General features: G+C 39.5%; 1 protein-coding gene across 15 annotated transcripts in view; it reads right to left on the bottom strand.

Moving 5' to 3' along the window:
• The window catches only part of FNBP1 (formin binding protein 1), a 97,754-nt gene that overhangs the window by 16,303 nt on the left and 62,853 nt on the right, over positions 1-18,598 (bottom strand). For 5 of the 15 annotated variants that reach the window (XM_074923745.1, XM_074923747.1, XM_074923748.1 and 2 more), the window contains exons 7-10: positions 15,130-15,258; positions 13,255-13,401; positions 7,858-8,055; positions 6,303-6,485 (exon numbers count right to left, since the gene is read on the bottom strand). In XM_074923745.1, the coding sequence (XP_074779846.1) occupies positions 6,303-6,485; positions 7,858-8,055; positions 13,255-13,401; positions 15,130-15,258 (657 nt within the window). Of the gene's footprint in view, positions 1-428; positions 513-6,302; positions 6,486-7,857; positions 8,056-13,254; positions 13,402-15,129; positions 15,259-18,598 lie in introns of all 15 variants that reach the window. The other 10 variants (XM_074923750.1, XM_074923752.1, XM_074923751.1 and 7 more) reach the window with 3 other exon arrangements.

Below are 18,598 nucleotides of genomic sequence, written 5' to 3'. Positions count from 1 at the left end.
GATCATCATTACAGAGAGTTCAGGAAAGGATCAGAAAGCTCTAGGGAGTGCTCCACAGCAAAGGCACAGAACGTGGCATTGCACTGCTGCAAATCAGGGGTTGGCTCATGATGCTCAAGACTGCAGTCATCAAATATTTTTGAATAATTGCATGGAGCTGAATTTATTTTAGAATAAATGCATGGAACCTGTACTTACTCTGAATTTCACAGGTCCAACTACTTTTAATTGTGCCAATTTCAGCATTTCCAGGACTAGCAGACATGTCTTTCCTGCACATAACACCGTAAGCTGCAACTTGCATCCCACTAAATTTTCCTTTTATCTTTTACAAAGCACATTTCCACAGCACACTCTAACGGCGTTGTAAGTGGGGTTAGCGACTGTGTAACAACGGTATGGGCTGATCACACCATACACGGACTTACAACATATTCCCTAGCCTCAACGGCACACGTGGGTGTCCCTAAAGTCCTCTTCATGAGTTCTTTGTGAATATACAAAGACTGTGTCTGCTGGTGAGTCAGCAAGAGAAAACACATCCGTTACAGTGGAGACGAGCACGGCACCTCCGTGTTTACTGCTTCTACAGCAAAAGACAGCTTGGCATTTGACTAGCCTTTAAGTGCAAAGCGGAAGCTTCCTAGAAACTAGGCGAATATTAGAAGTTTAGCATTCTCACAAAAACCAGATAATATATTTTTTAATGCTAGCTTAAACAAACAAGGTCAGAAAACACCTTTCTTTGTCTGTGCTAGAATAAACCATGGCTTTAATGACCCCACCCACCCAAAACCCCTCATCTCGGCACAGATTTATACACTTATGTTAGAATAACAAGTATTCCCAGAGGCAGGGAACAGTGCAGGTACAAGAGGGGATGGTTTGTTTTGTTTGCTGTTTCTGCATGCTCACAGAACAACGAAGTACCAATCACCCAGGCAGACCAACAGCTAAGTGTCAAGGGAGAAGACTCCACAGTATGTCACAGAGGCAAGATGGGATGGTAAGGGAAAACATTAACTGGTTCAATGGAAGTAACATCACACTGTAGTGAAGTCAATAACTTCCACTAAAAAGGAAACCACAAAAATCCCTCTGTGTGACTTACGGAACCGTCTAGAGGGTGGAACTTGGGTAATGACAGTAATATCTGTGTCCCAGCAACCAGACTCATCCTCTCTGCTTCATCAGAGACAAGGCAAGTCTGCATAAGCCACACAGAGTAATTCAAAGGTGTAAGTTCTACCCCTGGATTTTGTTAGTTCAGAAGTACTGCTCTTTAAATAAAGGTGCTGATGTTACTGCTGCTATAGCAATAAAACAGAAGAACACAAAATTAATATCAACCAGCAGAAAACCGAGTTTTCTTTGTCCTCAAAATGGAATTAGAAAAAGCAGAGCAAGCATAAATGAAATTATGACTTATGTAAGTGGTTCCTCATTTTTTGTACTCTTCTGGCTTTAACTTCCCTAAAGAGACAAAGTTGATTTCAAGTGTTATACCTCTTTTTTTAAGAGCTATTAGAAAAAACACTCAAAAAACCATAAAAGATTTTTTTTTTTCCCCCTCATCTTCTAGTTCTGATCCATGATAAGTGCTGTAACAGTTTTATGATATTCCAACATTTCTGCTGTTAGGGTTAGAAGAAACTTTAAGGAAAATACAAAACTATGATTAGAAAACCATAGACAGAGAAGACTCAGCACCTTTTTTTTTTTTTTTTTTTTTTAAAGAGACTAGGATTTCATATTGGCAGTGACCACTGACACTAGTATTGGTGCCTCTACATTAACCTTGCATCTGTTGTAAATTGTTCAGGCATCTGCTTCCTTCCATGAAAATAATTCATTGGATTTTTTGTTTGGAAGCAAAATTAAAACCAGACTGGACACAGGACATATAATTGTTAATTATATCATGCATTTTAACAGTCACCAGTGATTTTTCTGGTTTAATTTCATAATTTCTCTTTCCAAATGCAACATAAGATGCTAAACTAAAGCTTTATAAGGAAATTAATAAAACATACTGCCTCTTCAGGCACGTTCTGATATCAAAGATTCCATGGAGGAATTGTATGAGAATCCATTTACTCACTTATGTTTCAAGGATCAATTACAATGTGCAGTTCTGCTGGTGGTATTTATCCCCTGTTAAGGTCTTAGTATCTACTGGACTCAGCTCCTACTACAGATACTCAGTTCACATTAAGTAGTACCTCTTCATGCATTTCTTCCTTAAGCTAGTTCAAAAAAGGAGTATGATCCAATTTCCTCCAAAATAAGCAAATTGTTACCCTGGGCTTTCATAGGAGTTTTCAGCTCAGTTTATCAACAAAGCCAAAGGAAGGACTTGCTTGACAATTTGGTTGAATAAAGTAATACTTAAAATGCCTTGTGGCCACTTTTACTGCAAGGTGCCTTGCTGGAATGGAATTTTGCCTCTGAACAAAACCAGCAGTGCGGAGACGATATTCAGAACAAATGAAATTATTCGGTGTCCAAAGCCAAACACCCGTTACACTGTGCTGTCCTGCTGGCTCCCTGCACGACCTTTCCAAAAGTTGCTTTGCTGATGTACTTCTGTACAGATCAAACGTTCTTCTGTGTAGAGGAGAGTTTTACCCCCATATCCTCCCAATTTCTTTGGTAACATCACAATCCAGTAATCATAACATTAAAATGAGCAGAATTGAGATGCTTTTGGATTAGAAAGGGGGATGGAAAAGAACAGACAAAAGGAAGTCTTCTAAAACTTAGTAAGGTGAAAGCAGAACTACCAGTATTATCTGGCTTTACTGAATATAAAAGGGGTCATATCAACCACATCAGCTGAAACAAATATGAACCACTCTTTTTTCATCTGATAAATTAACAAGATTTGGGGTGATTCTTGATTTATTTTTCACCTGGTTAGAATTATTTTATTTTTGAAGGGCATATGGCACTTTGATGATCTTTTAGTCTGACTATTTGTATAATACATATCACTAAGGCCCTATGAAATGTGAAACCTGACAAGTTTTCAAATCAGATGGAGTAAGGTGCTGGAGATTTGCAGCCTTTTACTACATATTTCTAGATGAACCAAGAGGCCTGAATTCGCCCCTCTGGAAAAAAGAGACACTAATCTGAGTACTGGCTTCTAACTCTGAATCAGGCAGGAAAAGTATTTACATACAAACATCCTGGTAGCTAACGGGAAGGAAATGAAACAGAAAGAGAACATAGTGAAAAGTTTAAATTAAGATTTAGTAATAGCCTTTCCTTGCACATTATTAACAAACGTGTCAGCAGAAATTTGAGGGATTCCAGAGAAGACGATAGGAAATTGTTCTCACTATTTCACCTTTCACACAAACGACTTAAAAACAAACACAGTACGTAGAATTCGTAAGACTCACTTGGGCTTCTCAGATAGTTAATACATAATGTCCTTTCTTGAGGAAATATTAAAAGCAATTAGTTGTAATTACTTATACAGCCAAATACTCACAAAGTACGGATTTGTACATTTGAAATACAAACTTGTAAAGTGCCCAGGGAGCTACAAACTAGTATTTTTAAATCAAGTCAGAAATATTCAGCTCTATTTTCAGTATTTTGTGCCATGAATGGCACTACTGGAGCACTAGATCACAACACAAACCCTCACCTTCAGCAGTGCCTTACTCTCCAGAGTCTCAGTGTCACCCTGCAGGAAGACTGCCAGATGCCCACCCGCCGTAGTGGGTGCCACCAAGACAGTCACTACTTCACACATCCTCCAGGTCTGCTGCTGCAGAAGCAGAACTGAAAAACTGTCTTCCCCCCTTAAAACCCACTGAGAAAAGATGCTCCAAGCCAAACTGCAATTAAGGGAGAGAGGTACATTTACAGAACCTGCCTTTGGACAGCTTAAAAACTTCCCGCTTCCCCGGTGAAAAGCACCAGAAATGTGGGGGTTTTGGGTTCTGAAGGTCACATTAAATGGCAATTCCCCAGCAAAGACCTGAAAACCATTCTGTATAAAACATCTTTTAAATGTACTGTCTGTAAAGATGAGACAAAATACAGTTTACAGGGCTGTTCTCAATTCTCTAAAACTAACCACTGAAGTTCCCCACTGAAATCATCTCTACTTTTATACAGCTCCAGCCCTCCGCCCTAAATGCCAGTGCAGTCCCTGGAGCAGAATTTGGGCTTTGTAAAGTAGTCACTTCCTTGCTGTTACAGTCTGCTCTAAAAAACATTTTAAAATACTGAACACTTGTGTCTGTCTCCTTCCTGTAATTTTTATAGGAGGAAATAATTTTAAGGACCTTAACCTAGGATCCAAAGCCATGCTATGCCAGCAATTTTTCAGCACATCCACGACACGTGCAACCTTCTGGGAAGGTAACATCATCTTTTTGCTTGAAAATTGGAAAATTTTATCTCAGGAACCTGTCATGTTACTTACTGCTTATGAAAACCACCAATGAAAGCATTTAATTCTACACAAACACTTTGACATCAGTTTACCAATATAGCCACAGCTGCTGTCAGCAACAGGAACAGAGCAGCTGACCTGGGAAAACTCAGGCCACATTTCCTACTCCATCAGCAGCAAAGGACACAGGGACACTGAGCTTAAAACAGTGGTGACGTGTCACAAAATGTTGATGCAGTTTGATCTAGACCCAGGTAAATCCCTGAGGTCAGCCACGGAGGCTTTCAGCTCCTTTGCACCATACAATCCATAAACCAGCATCTAACACACTGTGCTTCAGCTGCTGGCAGGGGAACAACCCAAACCCTAACCCCTCAGAACCTTTCATCTGTGTTTTGGAGCTTGCACACTAGACTGAAAGCTTTTGCACACAGAATATAATTTTAAACTGTGTGCATCATAGCACTGGGAAGTGAAAGTCGGTTCAGAAATCAACAAAGTCTGTGGACTTAATGGGAAATGACCAGAAAAAGACTCTGGCCCACAATTCTGCACACTATTGTATGTAGGAAAGGCTGCAAGGACTAATCGTATAACTTGAAATTTTTTACCTAGCTTTGTTATGGTTCGTTCATCATAGCAAACTCTCAGTTAATGTCTTTCCTCCATCGTTTACGAGAATGGCAGCTATTACAAATAGTTTTTAACTTGGTAGTTTTGCAAAGATATTTCACTGACATTTAAAGTGTCAAGAATAAAAACTGGGGAAAAAACAAAAAAAAAAAATTTAAAACCAATTAGAAAAAAGTTAAAGAGCATGGCAGGATATTAATTTTTCAATGGACACTTTAAAAACTGCTTAACCCACACTGTGTGCTCAAGGAAGCCCAAAGGCAGACATGATGAACTTGTTGGGAAGCAGGATTTCTTGGGCTCTCTACAGCAGTCAAATCAAACCTTCCTATCTCATTGGAACTTCATGCTACAGGAGGAGGTTAAGGTCCTCGAGAAGTGTCAGCCCCAAATATTTAGAGCCAACTGTAACTGAGGCAGCTGCAGGGAACATTAAATTCAGTTGCCCCCCATTCTTCACCCTCATGGCTGCCCCGGTTTAAAGCACATGTGTACCATATAAACAACTTTATTACCACCCAGAATCAATTCATCTTTCACTTCTCACCTGTTTTCTTAAGACTCAGACTTACTAAGCAAGTTAACATTGCAGCCCTTGAAGCATAAGCTGAGGCCAAGTCTCTGGAACAGAAGCTGCACACAGAAGCATACTGGGCCATAAAATACAGGGAAGTCACCTTCCCACTACTGCAGCAAGAGGTGTCAGGTCATTTCAGGGAAATGCCTGAACTTACACCAACTGAAATCAGAAGAATTCTTTTCTAGAAACCCTCCTAATTTACTCTCCTCCTTCTGACAGACATTGAGCTGAATCCACCCTGCAGAGTGGAAAACTTCTCACATTAAGGTAGGCAACACACAGCATCAGGATCAGAGTACATCTCTGAACGGTGCTCCTCCAATCTTACTCTGCCACAGACATATGCAGGACTAATAAATTAATAACTGGCTTCTACATGAGTATTACTTAATGTTCACCTCTTCCTTCCAAACTCTGTATAATCCCTCCTCCCCAGGAAACCTAAATGGGTAATTTCTATCAGCAACTGTACTTTTTGTGGTTTCGTTGTGGGGTTTTTGACTACAAATGGCTTTATAGGTTGGGAATCCTTGGATTTGTCTGCATGTTATGATAAAACACAATGGATTCATTCACAAAACAAAACAAGTATTTACATAACAGAACGTGCAATAAAAGCGCAAGAAAGAAAGCAAAGAGAAAGAAAGAGAGAGAGGTATCCAGAGGAGAACTTACCCCGCGCTTTAGGCTCCTGAAGCAGTGGATTTTGGGTTTGGAGGTCATGAACTCGTTGAAGCGATGGGAGAGGGGTTCCTTTTGCTGCTTGGGAGACTGGGGGCCGTTGGGAACAGCAGAGGGTGAGGCAGAGGCAGGGGGAGGAGGAGGGGGCTGATGGGGGGATGTTAAAAGGGACATAAGCTACGTATAAGAGATGGAGAAGTGACAGAATAAAAACCAAAATAAAAAGATAAAACACAAAACGAAAATAAGCATCAAAACCAATATTTGAAATCCAGATAAAAAAAACAATTAAATAATTAAATATTAAGGCCATGGTTCAAAAGAGGGGGGAAAGCAGTATTTAAGAGTTGTGTTAAATGAAGACTGTGATAAATGGAAGTTTTAGTAAGTGATGCAACAGAAGAGTAACACAAAAGTATTTTGACAGGAAGCTCATGCAGACTCTTCCATGCAGTGCTATCCCCATAAATTGCCCTGTTCTGCTCTGTGGACAGCTCGGAATAATGCATATGGATAGAGCTTTCAAATACCTGAATTTAAATGGATCAGATAAGGAAGGTACCTTAGTGCCCAGTAGCGTTTCTATTATCTGGAAAACAACAAACCACATTCCTTCCTGCTTTCAAATCATACCTCAGTAATGTGCATCACACTTCACTTTTACAAATTATTCTATGAATTTGCTCAGGAGTTAGTCCTGGGTTTTGCTTCTGGCTACACTGATGTAAGCACCAGACAGCCAAGTTCTCTCTTATATCAGCACAACAGGATTGATGCATTTTGAACAGGTAGATTATTTTTGACTCTGTAATTAGAAGTGGTTTGGAAAGGGTCAGAGCAAGGGTGAGATCAAAACAACGAAGCTACTCTGGGCTTCCATCAGTGTTACTGAAAACCAATTCAGTTCAGTCACCCTGACACATTCTGGTAACCCCCGATAAATGCTGCCATGCATTATGGTGTAAAATATGACAGTGAAATGAAAAAGGTTTAATGGATACATAAGTTAATATGGTCTTTTTAAAAGTCAACTGCTCAGTTAGTTATGCTCTGTTAGTTGTGCTTAAGAAGAATGAATTGCATCAATTCCTTGTTCCCAGCCACCCAACTGCTGAACCCAGCGCACAGACTGAAAAGGTAACGCAAATGAAAAGCCAAGGAGAGGTTTAGAAGTGTCAAAACAGTAATGCCACATTAAAGCTTCCCAAAAGTAACGTTAGTTCGCACACATGGCACTAGGTAAGGGTATACAATTCCTTCTCTGAGTTAGGAACAGAAATGGACCATGGCAGAGACATGACAAGTAAAGTTAAATCAATACAAAAACTGCAACATAATTAAAGAAATTATACAAGAAAAAAAATTTTAAAGATATAAAGAAACTTAAGCAACCAAAGACTACAACAAAACACCATATTAAGACATCTGTTATTAACTTTCTCAATCTAAAATTCTCTTTAAAAAATTGTAATTGCCAGGATTACTAGACAAGACAGAGGTTATTGACTATACACATACTAGCACCAAGCTCAAGTTTGCAAGTCAGTACCTTATTTTTCTTGATGAATGGCCATAACTTGCCCTTGGATTTGCCACCAAACTTCGGCTCAGACTTCCCATCCCCTCTGGAGTTGGAAAGGCTGGATTCTGAGACAGTCCGCTTCATGGGCTGCGTGAAATCCTCAAAGTCGATGTCTCCTGGAGGCTCAAATCCTGATTTAAAGGCTTCTATTACCAGCTGCGAATCCTGGAATGGGACAGATCCAGTATGAGTGTAAACATCTCAGGTGAGGGCCGTCATCAAGTAAGTTTGTCTGTGCAGGAAGCAACCCTTACAGTGACCAGACTCATTCCCAGGAACAAACACACTTCCAGAGCCCAGGATCAATACAAGTGTCTCCATCTTCTGCTCCAAGATCAGGGCACTTTTCTTGGACCTATTTTCACTACCATGGTGTGCTTAAACCCCAACATCTAGGCACACCATAGTATCCTACGAGAACAAGGCACTCTGATGTGCAAAAATTATTATTCCCAGATACTGAAATAATAAATACAGTTAAGAACACAACAGCCACCACACACAGAACAAAAGTTTCCAACCTATGTCAGTCAGGATGTATTGCAACTGGGAATATATAATAGATCTCTAAAATAAACAATCCATCTACAGAAATAAAGCAGGTGAGCTTTAGCTTTAGTCTCAAAAAGCCCATTATTCCTGTTCTGACATTCTAGTCCATTTTGCAAAGGTATTACAGAGACCAGTCATTACTCAAAATGCCAACAGATAAAAAGCAGAGAACTACAGTCTATTTAGGGAAATTGAAAATACATAACTATCATTAAAGCATAGGTCATTGTAGTTGACTAAAGATGATGCTTAGGAAGAGTAAACTCAGGTCTCATTGTTCCAACCTTCCACTGACCTGCACAACCCCTGAGTCTGACCACAACCCAGCAGTGTTTTCATTCCCTTGGATTCATTTCCAACATAAGAATTAAATTCTGATACAAACACCTTCTAAAGGCTTCTCCATGTCTACTGGTGAAAATGACTAAGAGCTTATTATTAACTTTACTGACCAGAAGAGCAATCATACTTCAGTAACTGAACAGAGAACTTAAGTGACTCATAACAAATACTTAAGGTATAGAATTGCTGGGCATGCAGCTATAAGCAAACTAGTATAAAATCTCAATTAATACTCCCATAAAAAGGAGCTCTTGAGTGACCACACTAACACAAGTGGATAAGTTGGTGCTTGCAAACTCAGCTACAGTAAATGGCAGGAATTGCTCTTACAAGCTTTACCTAACAACTGAGCAGTCCAAGGTCACACAAGTGCGGGCAGCGGCTGGGAACTCCACATGTTGTCATTAAAGCCACATACCCTTTTGGCAGTAACTACTAGATTTATGTCAGCCATACTCTGGCTGTATACTGCATGCAATAGTGTCGCTATTTTTTAGACAAGGGTGGGAATAAATCAAAGACCAATAGATAGCATTTGTCTCAGTCAGGTCTACAAACAATTAATTACACAAACTCAAAATCATACCTCAGCTTGCCAAATGCGTTTAAATCTAATGGACTTTAACACATTTTGCATCTATTGACTTCTAGGTAAGGAAGCTTTTTATGTTATATTGTTCTGACAGTTTTCTTCTAAGATCATTAGAGAAACTGTGCCACAGCACACAAATATCTTATTAGCCTCTAGAGAAGCACCACTATCCTGTTCAGATAAAAAACATTACCTTGTGGCTTTGAAGGCATTTCACAGATTCTGCTTATGTCCACAGGTACTACTATTCATGAGAAATCCAGAGGCCAGACTCAACTGAGCAAAACACATCTATGGGAAAAGCTTTGCAAAAGTCTTCATGGGATTGTGAAGAAAATTAAGGTTTAAGATCCTCAGACTATCAGGTGCACTGTGAAATTCCTGCAAAATTCTTAGGAAGGTAGAACAACACTTTCCAGTATCTCATCCTAGTTTGACACTACAACTTCCTGAGATCTAAACATCTGAAGTGATTTTTAGTAATAGTCATGAAAGCAAGATGAAGAATGAAGAGAGAAGAGACTACAAACACACACAAGGTTACATTAAATACTCTATTAGTATTTTATCATATGCATGGAGCTTTTCATTTTTTCCCCTCTTAATTTTACAGTGTTCCTTCCAGTTAGTCAAAACATCCTTCCACTACAATGGTGCTAAAAATAACCAGCATGCTCCATATATCAGAGAGATAATGTCATAACAGGAACTCCAAAGTCCATAATAAATTAATTTTATCTGCTGCTAGAGCCTTCTGAAGCAAGTTCTGCATAGGTTCACCTAGCAGTCACTCCAGCTTAGCCTTGCAACATGACCTCTGTGTCGTCCAAGTTGTTAGAAAGAGGACATGAAAAAGAAGCATATTTACAACTGTGTTAAAAACACAGGGGTAACCAGTATTCCCAGCTAAATCCAGACAGTTTCTATCGCTATCAGGAGGAATTCAATACATTTCAGTGAGGGCACAAAGCAATCCTATTTACACAGTTGCAAATTTAGTAACTAAGCCTGAAAGACTGGCCATTTTGCAAGTTGGCACGAGGCAGAACTATGTAATATTTACGCTGTAGAGAATATACAAAGTATTAAATCTGTCCCATATGTCATTCTGGTTCTTCACACTATTTGACAAAATAGGGGCCCTAGAAGAAAAATGATCTTCCAGAACCCCGCTAGCATCCACAGAGGGAGGGAACACGGAGCTGGCTGTGGAAAGGAAGCCTGCTAGCAGCCTGCACTTCCACAGTTCCGATGTCACTACAGAAATAGGTCCTTCCTTACTGTTGTACTACACAATTCTGATGCTAGAAATCATAGTGGTTCAGACACCCCAGATACCCCTCCTTCACAGACCAATGTTTGTAGTAAACCTACCTGAAGCTGAAAATTGACTATCGAAAAGCTCCGAGATACCTACGTGAAGTGCAAAGCTCTACTGCTCTTATTTTGCTTTTCCTTTTTACACAGTAATGCCTTACCATGAGCTGGGAATATTTTACTGGCAGCACGAAAAACCCTGCAGAACTTGCAGGTTCTTACATCCTTTCATCTAGAGTTGACAAGTGGTTTGGTACACAAGGTAAATTACTAGAATTGGTGCTTTCTCTGTAATTACTTTCTTTCTGAGAAATACATCTGTATTGGTTGTGGTGGTTCCAGGTAAGGCTCTGGTTTCTGAACTGAAGTTACTGTACTAACAGCAGAGCTTTCATTTACTCTCCCCCTTCTTCAGTAACTCGATATGCGATAGCTGGGTAGAAAAAGTGAAAATAAACCCAAAGGATAGCAAGAGCTAAATAAGAACTCCAAATGCATGACTGCCTTTTCTCAGTGACATATTGTCTGACCTTATACATTTCAAGTTTAGTGATACTGTACGTTTGTTTATGATTACCAGATCCTGGAGATCTCCTCCCAGCTGGGAAACACATGTCTGAGTGGGTCCAGAGTTTCACACAAAGTTTTTCCTGCTCAGCAGGCTCTTGGTTTTGCTCACCATTGTACTAGCTATATTATCACCAGCTGTCCTTGCATTCAACTTTGCTGGAATCTGACCTCATTTTGAAAGCTGACTACAGCACAGATCTAGTTGACTTTCCTATACAAATTTTTTCAAGCTTTAAAAAAAGTGAGTAAAGGAGACAACCTTCAATTTGAATTTTGAGGAAATTTCTCCTGATGGTCATCTAAGAAAGCCCAAACTTGCTTCTTAGAACATTAAGGGGTGAGATGGGAAAGGTCTGCTGTAACACTCTGCATTAGTGGCAAAGGCAGTACATTATCTGGAAATAGATAAAATACAGCTTTTCAACTGCTACTGTGTGCACCTATGGCCACGCTTACAAAGCAGCAGGACCTGCATGTTACAGAAAGGCAAGAACAAGCATATCAGTTATCAAGAAAGTTAGAAACTACTGTTCCAGAAACGAAAAAAATTTGTGACTATTTTTAAGAAAAAAGACTCCTGTATGGGTATAGCTGTTTTCCAGGTAGAACATGCTAAAACCTTTGTAATTGTTCAGATATAACAAATTTGGTTAAATACATTTTTGTTAGCATGGTGTTTACAGGAGATCCCTTAGTTATCAATGCTCAAAACCACCATTTTCTAATGTCATACTTGTGCACGAGCCATCAATCTGACTTATCTGTGTGCAAGAAAGACTAAATTGAACATGAAATTCACAGCAATTCAAACACCTAGCTAAGCCTTATGTGTGTTTTACTAAGACCTCACTTGAATCTTCAAGCAGAGCACAGTCTTAGATATAAATCTCCCCAACGTTATTTTACCATGCAGCACCTCAAATAAGGGTATGTTGTTCTAACATGGAAATCTGTGCCCCAACTCCCTCTTCTCCTACCCTGAAAGAGTAATTTTCATATTCCTTGGTTTCCTACGCTGCTCTCTGTGAGAGCAGTTGCCAAGCAGAAAGCAGTGGATTCATTTCAAAACTTCAGCCCCGGGCTTATGCTGCCAATTAATGGCAGTCTCCAGGCTCTGGGCACTGAATAACTCAGAAAAGATTCCAGTGAAAAAGATGTATGAGAAATTCAAACAGCCAGCAAGACACATGCTGTTTGTATTTGAAGCACTAATGTGATCCATGAGAAGGACTGAAAGAGCAAGCAGAGACTTCATTTACAAAAGGAGCAGATCATTCCTAAAACAAAATAGAAGACACATTTGCCCTTGTGCTAACTGTACATCAGGAAGCTCAGTCGAACTCTTGATCAGCCTTTTTATCAGGAAGGCTGCTTTTTACTCCTACAATGATGTTCAGCAATCACAATTTGTGAGACCTCATTTACAGATTGCTAGCAAACCTCAAATCTGCAAAGATAGATTTGACAGTAAAGTAGAAATTTTGCCAGAGCTGTTTGCAATAATTTGTGTAGCCAATACTTTTAAATATTTCCATTATTATGAAAACTGGAATGAAGACATATCTGAAACATTCAGTTTTCTGACTGTTAGACACAGAACCGATCTGAATAAGAATTGGTGATTATTAGGTATCTGGAATTATGCCCACCATCTTCCTTATTCTATGCAGAAGCCTATTTTTCAATTACAGTATTTCAAAAAGTAATTATCCTAGTAAAAAGGAGAGAATATTCCTAAAAGTAAAAAAAAAAAAAAAAAAAAAAAAAAAAAGTGTGGTGGTGGTAGAAGCATTTCTGGGCATTAAGTAGATTTGGGAAATAATCTGAGCACATCCTGCCTCAGACAAAGTAGCCTGGGACAAGAAGCTATTCTTTGGTTTAGTTCTATAACTATAAAGCTCTTGTGCTGCAGCCTGGACCGAGGATTTAAGTCTCCATAAGTGATTAATATTAAAAACAAGAAGCAACAACCAAAACAATGCAACACTTACATTCTTGTGATCAATTGATTCTGCAGCCTTTGTTATTTCATCCAGACACTTTCCAATGATAGGGATCACTTGGCGGTCGACCTCTGCAAAAGTTTTCATGGATTCACCTATCCTCACGATTCTTCTTTCCTCCATCTCTTGTATTTTCTAAAACATGAGATTTCATTCAGATTAAATATCAAGATGAACTTCAGGGTTTCAACTGATTTTTCTCCCCAGCATAAATCAGCTGCTTTATAATTTACAGTTTAAATATATTTTTAAGAACAAACTAGAACAGCTGCTCTCATGAAGGTGCCAAGTGACACTGTTCCCTCAAATATCAAAATGTCATTCTAAAAGTAATCTTGGTTACTATTGCAGGGAATTTTTCAATTAACTTCCTATGTTAAAAAATGCTGATTTGTCAAAACCCCAGCTTTGGATTTTTGTAAAGATAGCTCCTAAGGCTTTTAAGAGAACTTTTGCAACAATAAATTCTTACGGTTTTTTCTGCACATGTTCTGAACTTCATTCCACTGCAGAATCCAAGCAAACAAAAATCTTAATGTCTCCCCTTCCCCTGTTCCCTAAAAGGTAATTTTTGGTTTACAGGCAGTCCTGTACATCATATATTGTTCATACCAGGATTTCTCAACATATGCTTCCTGTTGCTCAATGGACTCAGTGCCATGATCTCCAGCATCTATTCCATGGGCCTCTTGTGTACAACAGAGGGAAACTGGATGTGGTCTAACGCTATTATGACAGATTATAACAGGATCAGAAGGGCTTGAACGGGAATGGCCTGTTTCATATTAGGCTGCAGGAATCCCATGGAGCACTGTCAACTTAAAAATCCCCCATTGTGTTGACTGATGCACAAGCAACATAAATTCTTTACAAAACAACTTATTTCAACATCTTAGAGCACTAGAGCTTACTGGTGCACTGGTAGTGAAAAGGATACATCTGCAGTACTGTAAGCATGCTCACTTACAAATCAGAGCACTTATTAGATCGAGCGTTAAATACAAATATATGTTGCAAAAATTTTTGTATCTGATGTCAGAGATAATTTATCTCAAGACATTGGTTTGAAATACCATGAAGCAAAAGAGGTGCTGTCCATTTAGCTAAGAAGTTCCAGCTATGGATAAGAAAATGTATATTTACTACGCAAATATCAGTTATTTCTCATCAGATAAGTATGTGACATTTTCTCCCTTAAAGAGGTTGTATTTTCCACTTCTGATGCTTATGACCCATTACAATGGAACAGTCATTTAGACCTTCTGTTCTACTACATTAATCGCTTAGTCCAACCAACCACAAACTCAGATCTTCAGTCAGTATAAATCTGATGTCTTTTTTGTTCTTTCTCTAATCTTTCTTTAGGCACCTTAAGACATAATCAGCAAGCTTGCTTAAACCCTTTGACATTCACTACTGCAGAATTATTGCGGTTTAAATCTAAACATCTGTGAAGTCTGATTTGAAGACAGGTTATAAAGGCTTTACAGATGTAATGACGCCCATCTGACTCCTGTGCCAACAACACAAATAATGCTTTCATTCCCCAGCTGCATGGACACAAGAGTTTAACAGAGCAAGATTGTGAGGATTCCAAAGACTATCATAATGTGTCATGAAGATTCAACGTCACCTTCCTCTATTATTTATCACTTGATATCTAGTGCAAGAGAAAGGGACAATTTATCCTACCAAGCTCTCCATCTCTTGGGTTGGCAGACCGTGTCTAAGATTTGCTAATGGTGACAAAAATTACTAAAAGGTAAAAAGACAGGTTCCTAGAGCTGAGGCAATGTGCAATACACCCCTCTGTTCTAATCGCAAGATTATGAGCTACTCTAGATCAGTACTAGAGATCCTTACCTGGAAGATGTTTGGTATGTGTGTGTAGTAATGATCATGCTGCTCACTGTTGAACTTCTGTAGAGTGGAAGAATATTCTGCTTTGCTGTCTTCTGCCATTTGATGTCGCAGCTGGGCTTGCTGTCTTGCCTAAAGAAATGTCAAAATAAATTTATAATTTATACTACATGGAAAGAAATTGCATTGTGTTACTCCTCACCTTACTATCCTTACCAGTAGGCACCACAGGAACCTTAGCATAAGGGTCTGAACACCCCAGCTTTTGGCTCACTCCTATTTTGTGCAACAGTTCATCTACATCAAACATAAGCCTGCACACTGCCCCCATTATTTTCTTGTGTTACAACACGCTCTTTCGGTGAACAATCTCTGCTTGTACTGCATGTAAAACACTGAACAAGTTTTCCCTCTACTAGCCCACTTAACAGGCATGCACGTTTTCTGTACGGACACTCTTCCTGCTCCACTACATGCCCCCTTGGATGGCACCTGCTTTGAAGAACTACCTACCTGTTGGCAAGCAGTATTTTGCGGGGAAAGGGAAGGGACAAAAAAGCCAGCACGGTTTTGTCTCATTTCACATGTCTAGCCAACATAATCATGACAAAACATCCTAGCTTGCGTTCCCACCGTGCTCTCTGCAAAGTCCTTTATCTGCACCTCCTTGAACAGTGCTGGCATGAAGTGCACAAAGAAAGGGGAGCCCAAGAAGCAGCTGAGACATGACTCCCTTCCTATTTTTACCTACACAGATGATTTGCTTTACTACCCACCATAGCAGAACACTGGGCAATTAACCTCACTTCTTTCCCTAGAACAGCCTGTCCTCGAGTGACCCTTTTATGTTTTCCGATTTACAATTCTGCTTCCCAATGCCTTCTGTTATCTGTTTCACTGCCCAATGTTATTCCCTTACTGCCTATCCCATCTGTTTATTTTAGTTGCCTTTTCCTTCCTTGCTGTTGGCCTTCATACAGCAGCAATTCCTTCTCTTCCCTTCCTACCCAAGTTCCCCACACCCCTGCCTTCACTCCCTGTCCTGCACCCATTTGCTGGAGCTCCCTGCTCTCCCACCAGGCATCCACCCACCAGCCGGAGCTCTGCTGCTCCCACACAGCCCCACTCCACCTTGCTCACTCCCACCCACCCCAGCAGAGCCTCTGCCACTGGGGACCAAATGCTTCCTCCCATTGCTTCGTCATGCATCGGGGTAAGCCCAGGATTTGGCTTCGTAAATCTAAACTACCCTGAGTTTGCACTCATTTTTCAGGCACTCACAGAACCTCCTCACCCTCTGCTGCCTGTCCAGCCCTGGAACAGTGCTGAGTGTCCCCAAAGTGCTATGTTCCAATTACTCCATAAATTTCAAAATAATCCCTTTACAAAAGGAGAAAGAAAGATTGCTTTAAAAATTATTTAAAGGATTTGGGGACATTTCACTGATCACAGCACAGCAATTAATTTTAGCATATTTTAAGTAAGTTCCCATTAAAAACAGTTCAGAATGGGGTTATTCTTTCATCTGTTCCAAGCAGACAATAGTTTCCTGACAATAAATCCATGAAATACCAAATCATGGAACACTTTAGTAATCATAACTGGAAGGTAACAGATTCTGCCAGGTTTCAAATTTCAGTTGGAAAAAAATAGGCTTCCCTCCCACTTGTCTAGCTCACACATCTCACCCAATAATTTATTTCACCTCAATTCAGTTATTTCTTTTGCAAGCGCAGTCAATTGTAGGAATTTCCTAGATCCCCTTCACATTCCTTCTACAAAAATAATTCAAGCACAATGAGAAAAAATGCTGGGCACTGAGTGCATAATAGGAAATAAAACAATAGCATCAAATGGAAAAGACTGCAACTATAATCAAATAAATAAATCCAATCAATAAAAAAAAATGACAGACTTTCATCTTTGCTTGTTCCACAGGAGTTTTAACTGTCCACTAACTCCTGTAAAGGATGTATATATAACTTTAGAAAATTTACCTGCTGCAGTGAAATTTCCAGAAGCCATATCAATCATTTTTTCTGCCCAAGTGCTATACAGCTTACTAAACTTTATCATCCACCCACTCATATGAGTGAAAAACAATATAGCCCTGTACTACAAACACAAATTTACCAGCAAAACAAAGTCAGCCATGGAAAGGCTGACAGCTGTAAGAGTCATGTACACTTTTCTCCCAACCCCTTCCTCAAGTCCCAGCTGCTCCAGATCAATATCCATTTGTGAGGCCCATTCTCTTGATCTACCTAAGAGCAACCCATTGTTTGAGCTGACTTCTACAACAGCCCCAGTCCCACTCATACAGCTGTCTGTCCTTTTTTTTTTTTTCCCCCCAAATAGTGCAACTCAGGAATTTGTCCCTTGACTCTATTGTTGAAGCAGAAAAACAAGAAATCCATTATCACACATTTCCAGGCAGATCCAGCAAACATTAAGTCATCAGAGTTCATTTTCATGAGCAAGCTCATTGGTTGGATATGAGCAAAGTAACTCTGAGCTAAATGTATACAGGAGTAGATGCTTGGTTTCCGAAACTATCTTAACTGGCCCCAAATAAGAGGAGGCAACAGATGAGTAAGTAAAATTGGGAATGTTCCAAAACCAAGAATTTTTGTATGAGAGCCCCAGTGATGTTTTGTTTCTCCTGGCCATTTAACGCATTTGGCAAGCGTCAAACAGTTTAAATATTTTTCCAGTGAGGTATTTGGATCTTAAAATAAATATATAAAAAAAGTCTGTAATTTTTTTTATTCCTTGAATATGTCACTCTAACATCATCACTTATAGTATTAACAGAATTATATTTTATAGCCAGGTTACTGCACTCTGCTGAAGCACAGAATGATAAAAATGAGCTGATGACATTAAGTTTCACGTTCAGAGTAATGGATGCAGTAGCATGGAGCTCCAGAGAGTCACAAGAGCTATTTTAGGAGTAATTTATAGTTAAGCTTTACAGAAAATAAATTTTTGCCTTCTTTAGTGTTCACTTGTGCATGGAAACAGCTTCAGAGAAGTATTTGTTCAGGCTTCTTAGAGTTTAAGTATCTGCCCTGGACAGTATTTTCAGGAGGAAAGGCTTTGGAATAACCGTCTCTGGAAAACCAGACCATGACTTCAGATATAGGAGGATGATACTGTGATGCAGTTCTCAGTCAACACACTCTCTCCGTTAACTGGGCAGGGATAACTGAGGAGGAGTTCACGTTTCCAGCACCACCTGTGAAACCACAATCCAGATCATCTACAGACTGCCAGATTACTCAATTGTAAGAGATGTCAAAGCTAGGTACTCATAATGCAACAAAAAGTCCCCTCCTGTCTTGAAGAAAGAATGAGGTCACCTTTCAGCATCATGAAAAAGCAGAAAAGGGTATATACATTTGAGGCAATTGTGGGGGAAAGAAAGCAATTTTCTTTCAAACACGTACTTCTGCACACATTTGCAAAAGAT

The sequence above is a fragment of the Athene noctua genome, chromosome 20 (assembly GCF_965140245.1).
Source record: "Athene noctua chromosome 20, bAthNoc1.hap1.1, whole genome shotgun sequence".
In the NCBI taxonomy this organism is placed as follows: Eukaryota; Metazoa; Chordata; class Aves; order Strigiformes; family Strigidae; genus Athene; species Athene noctua.
Note: the sequence above shows the minus strand (reverse complement) of the source record. Positions and strands in the feature narration are given on the sequence as shown.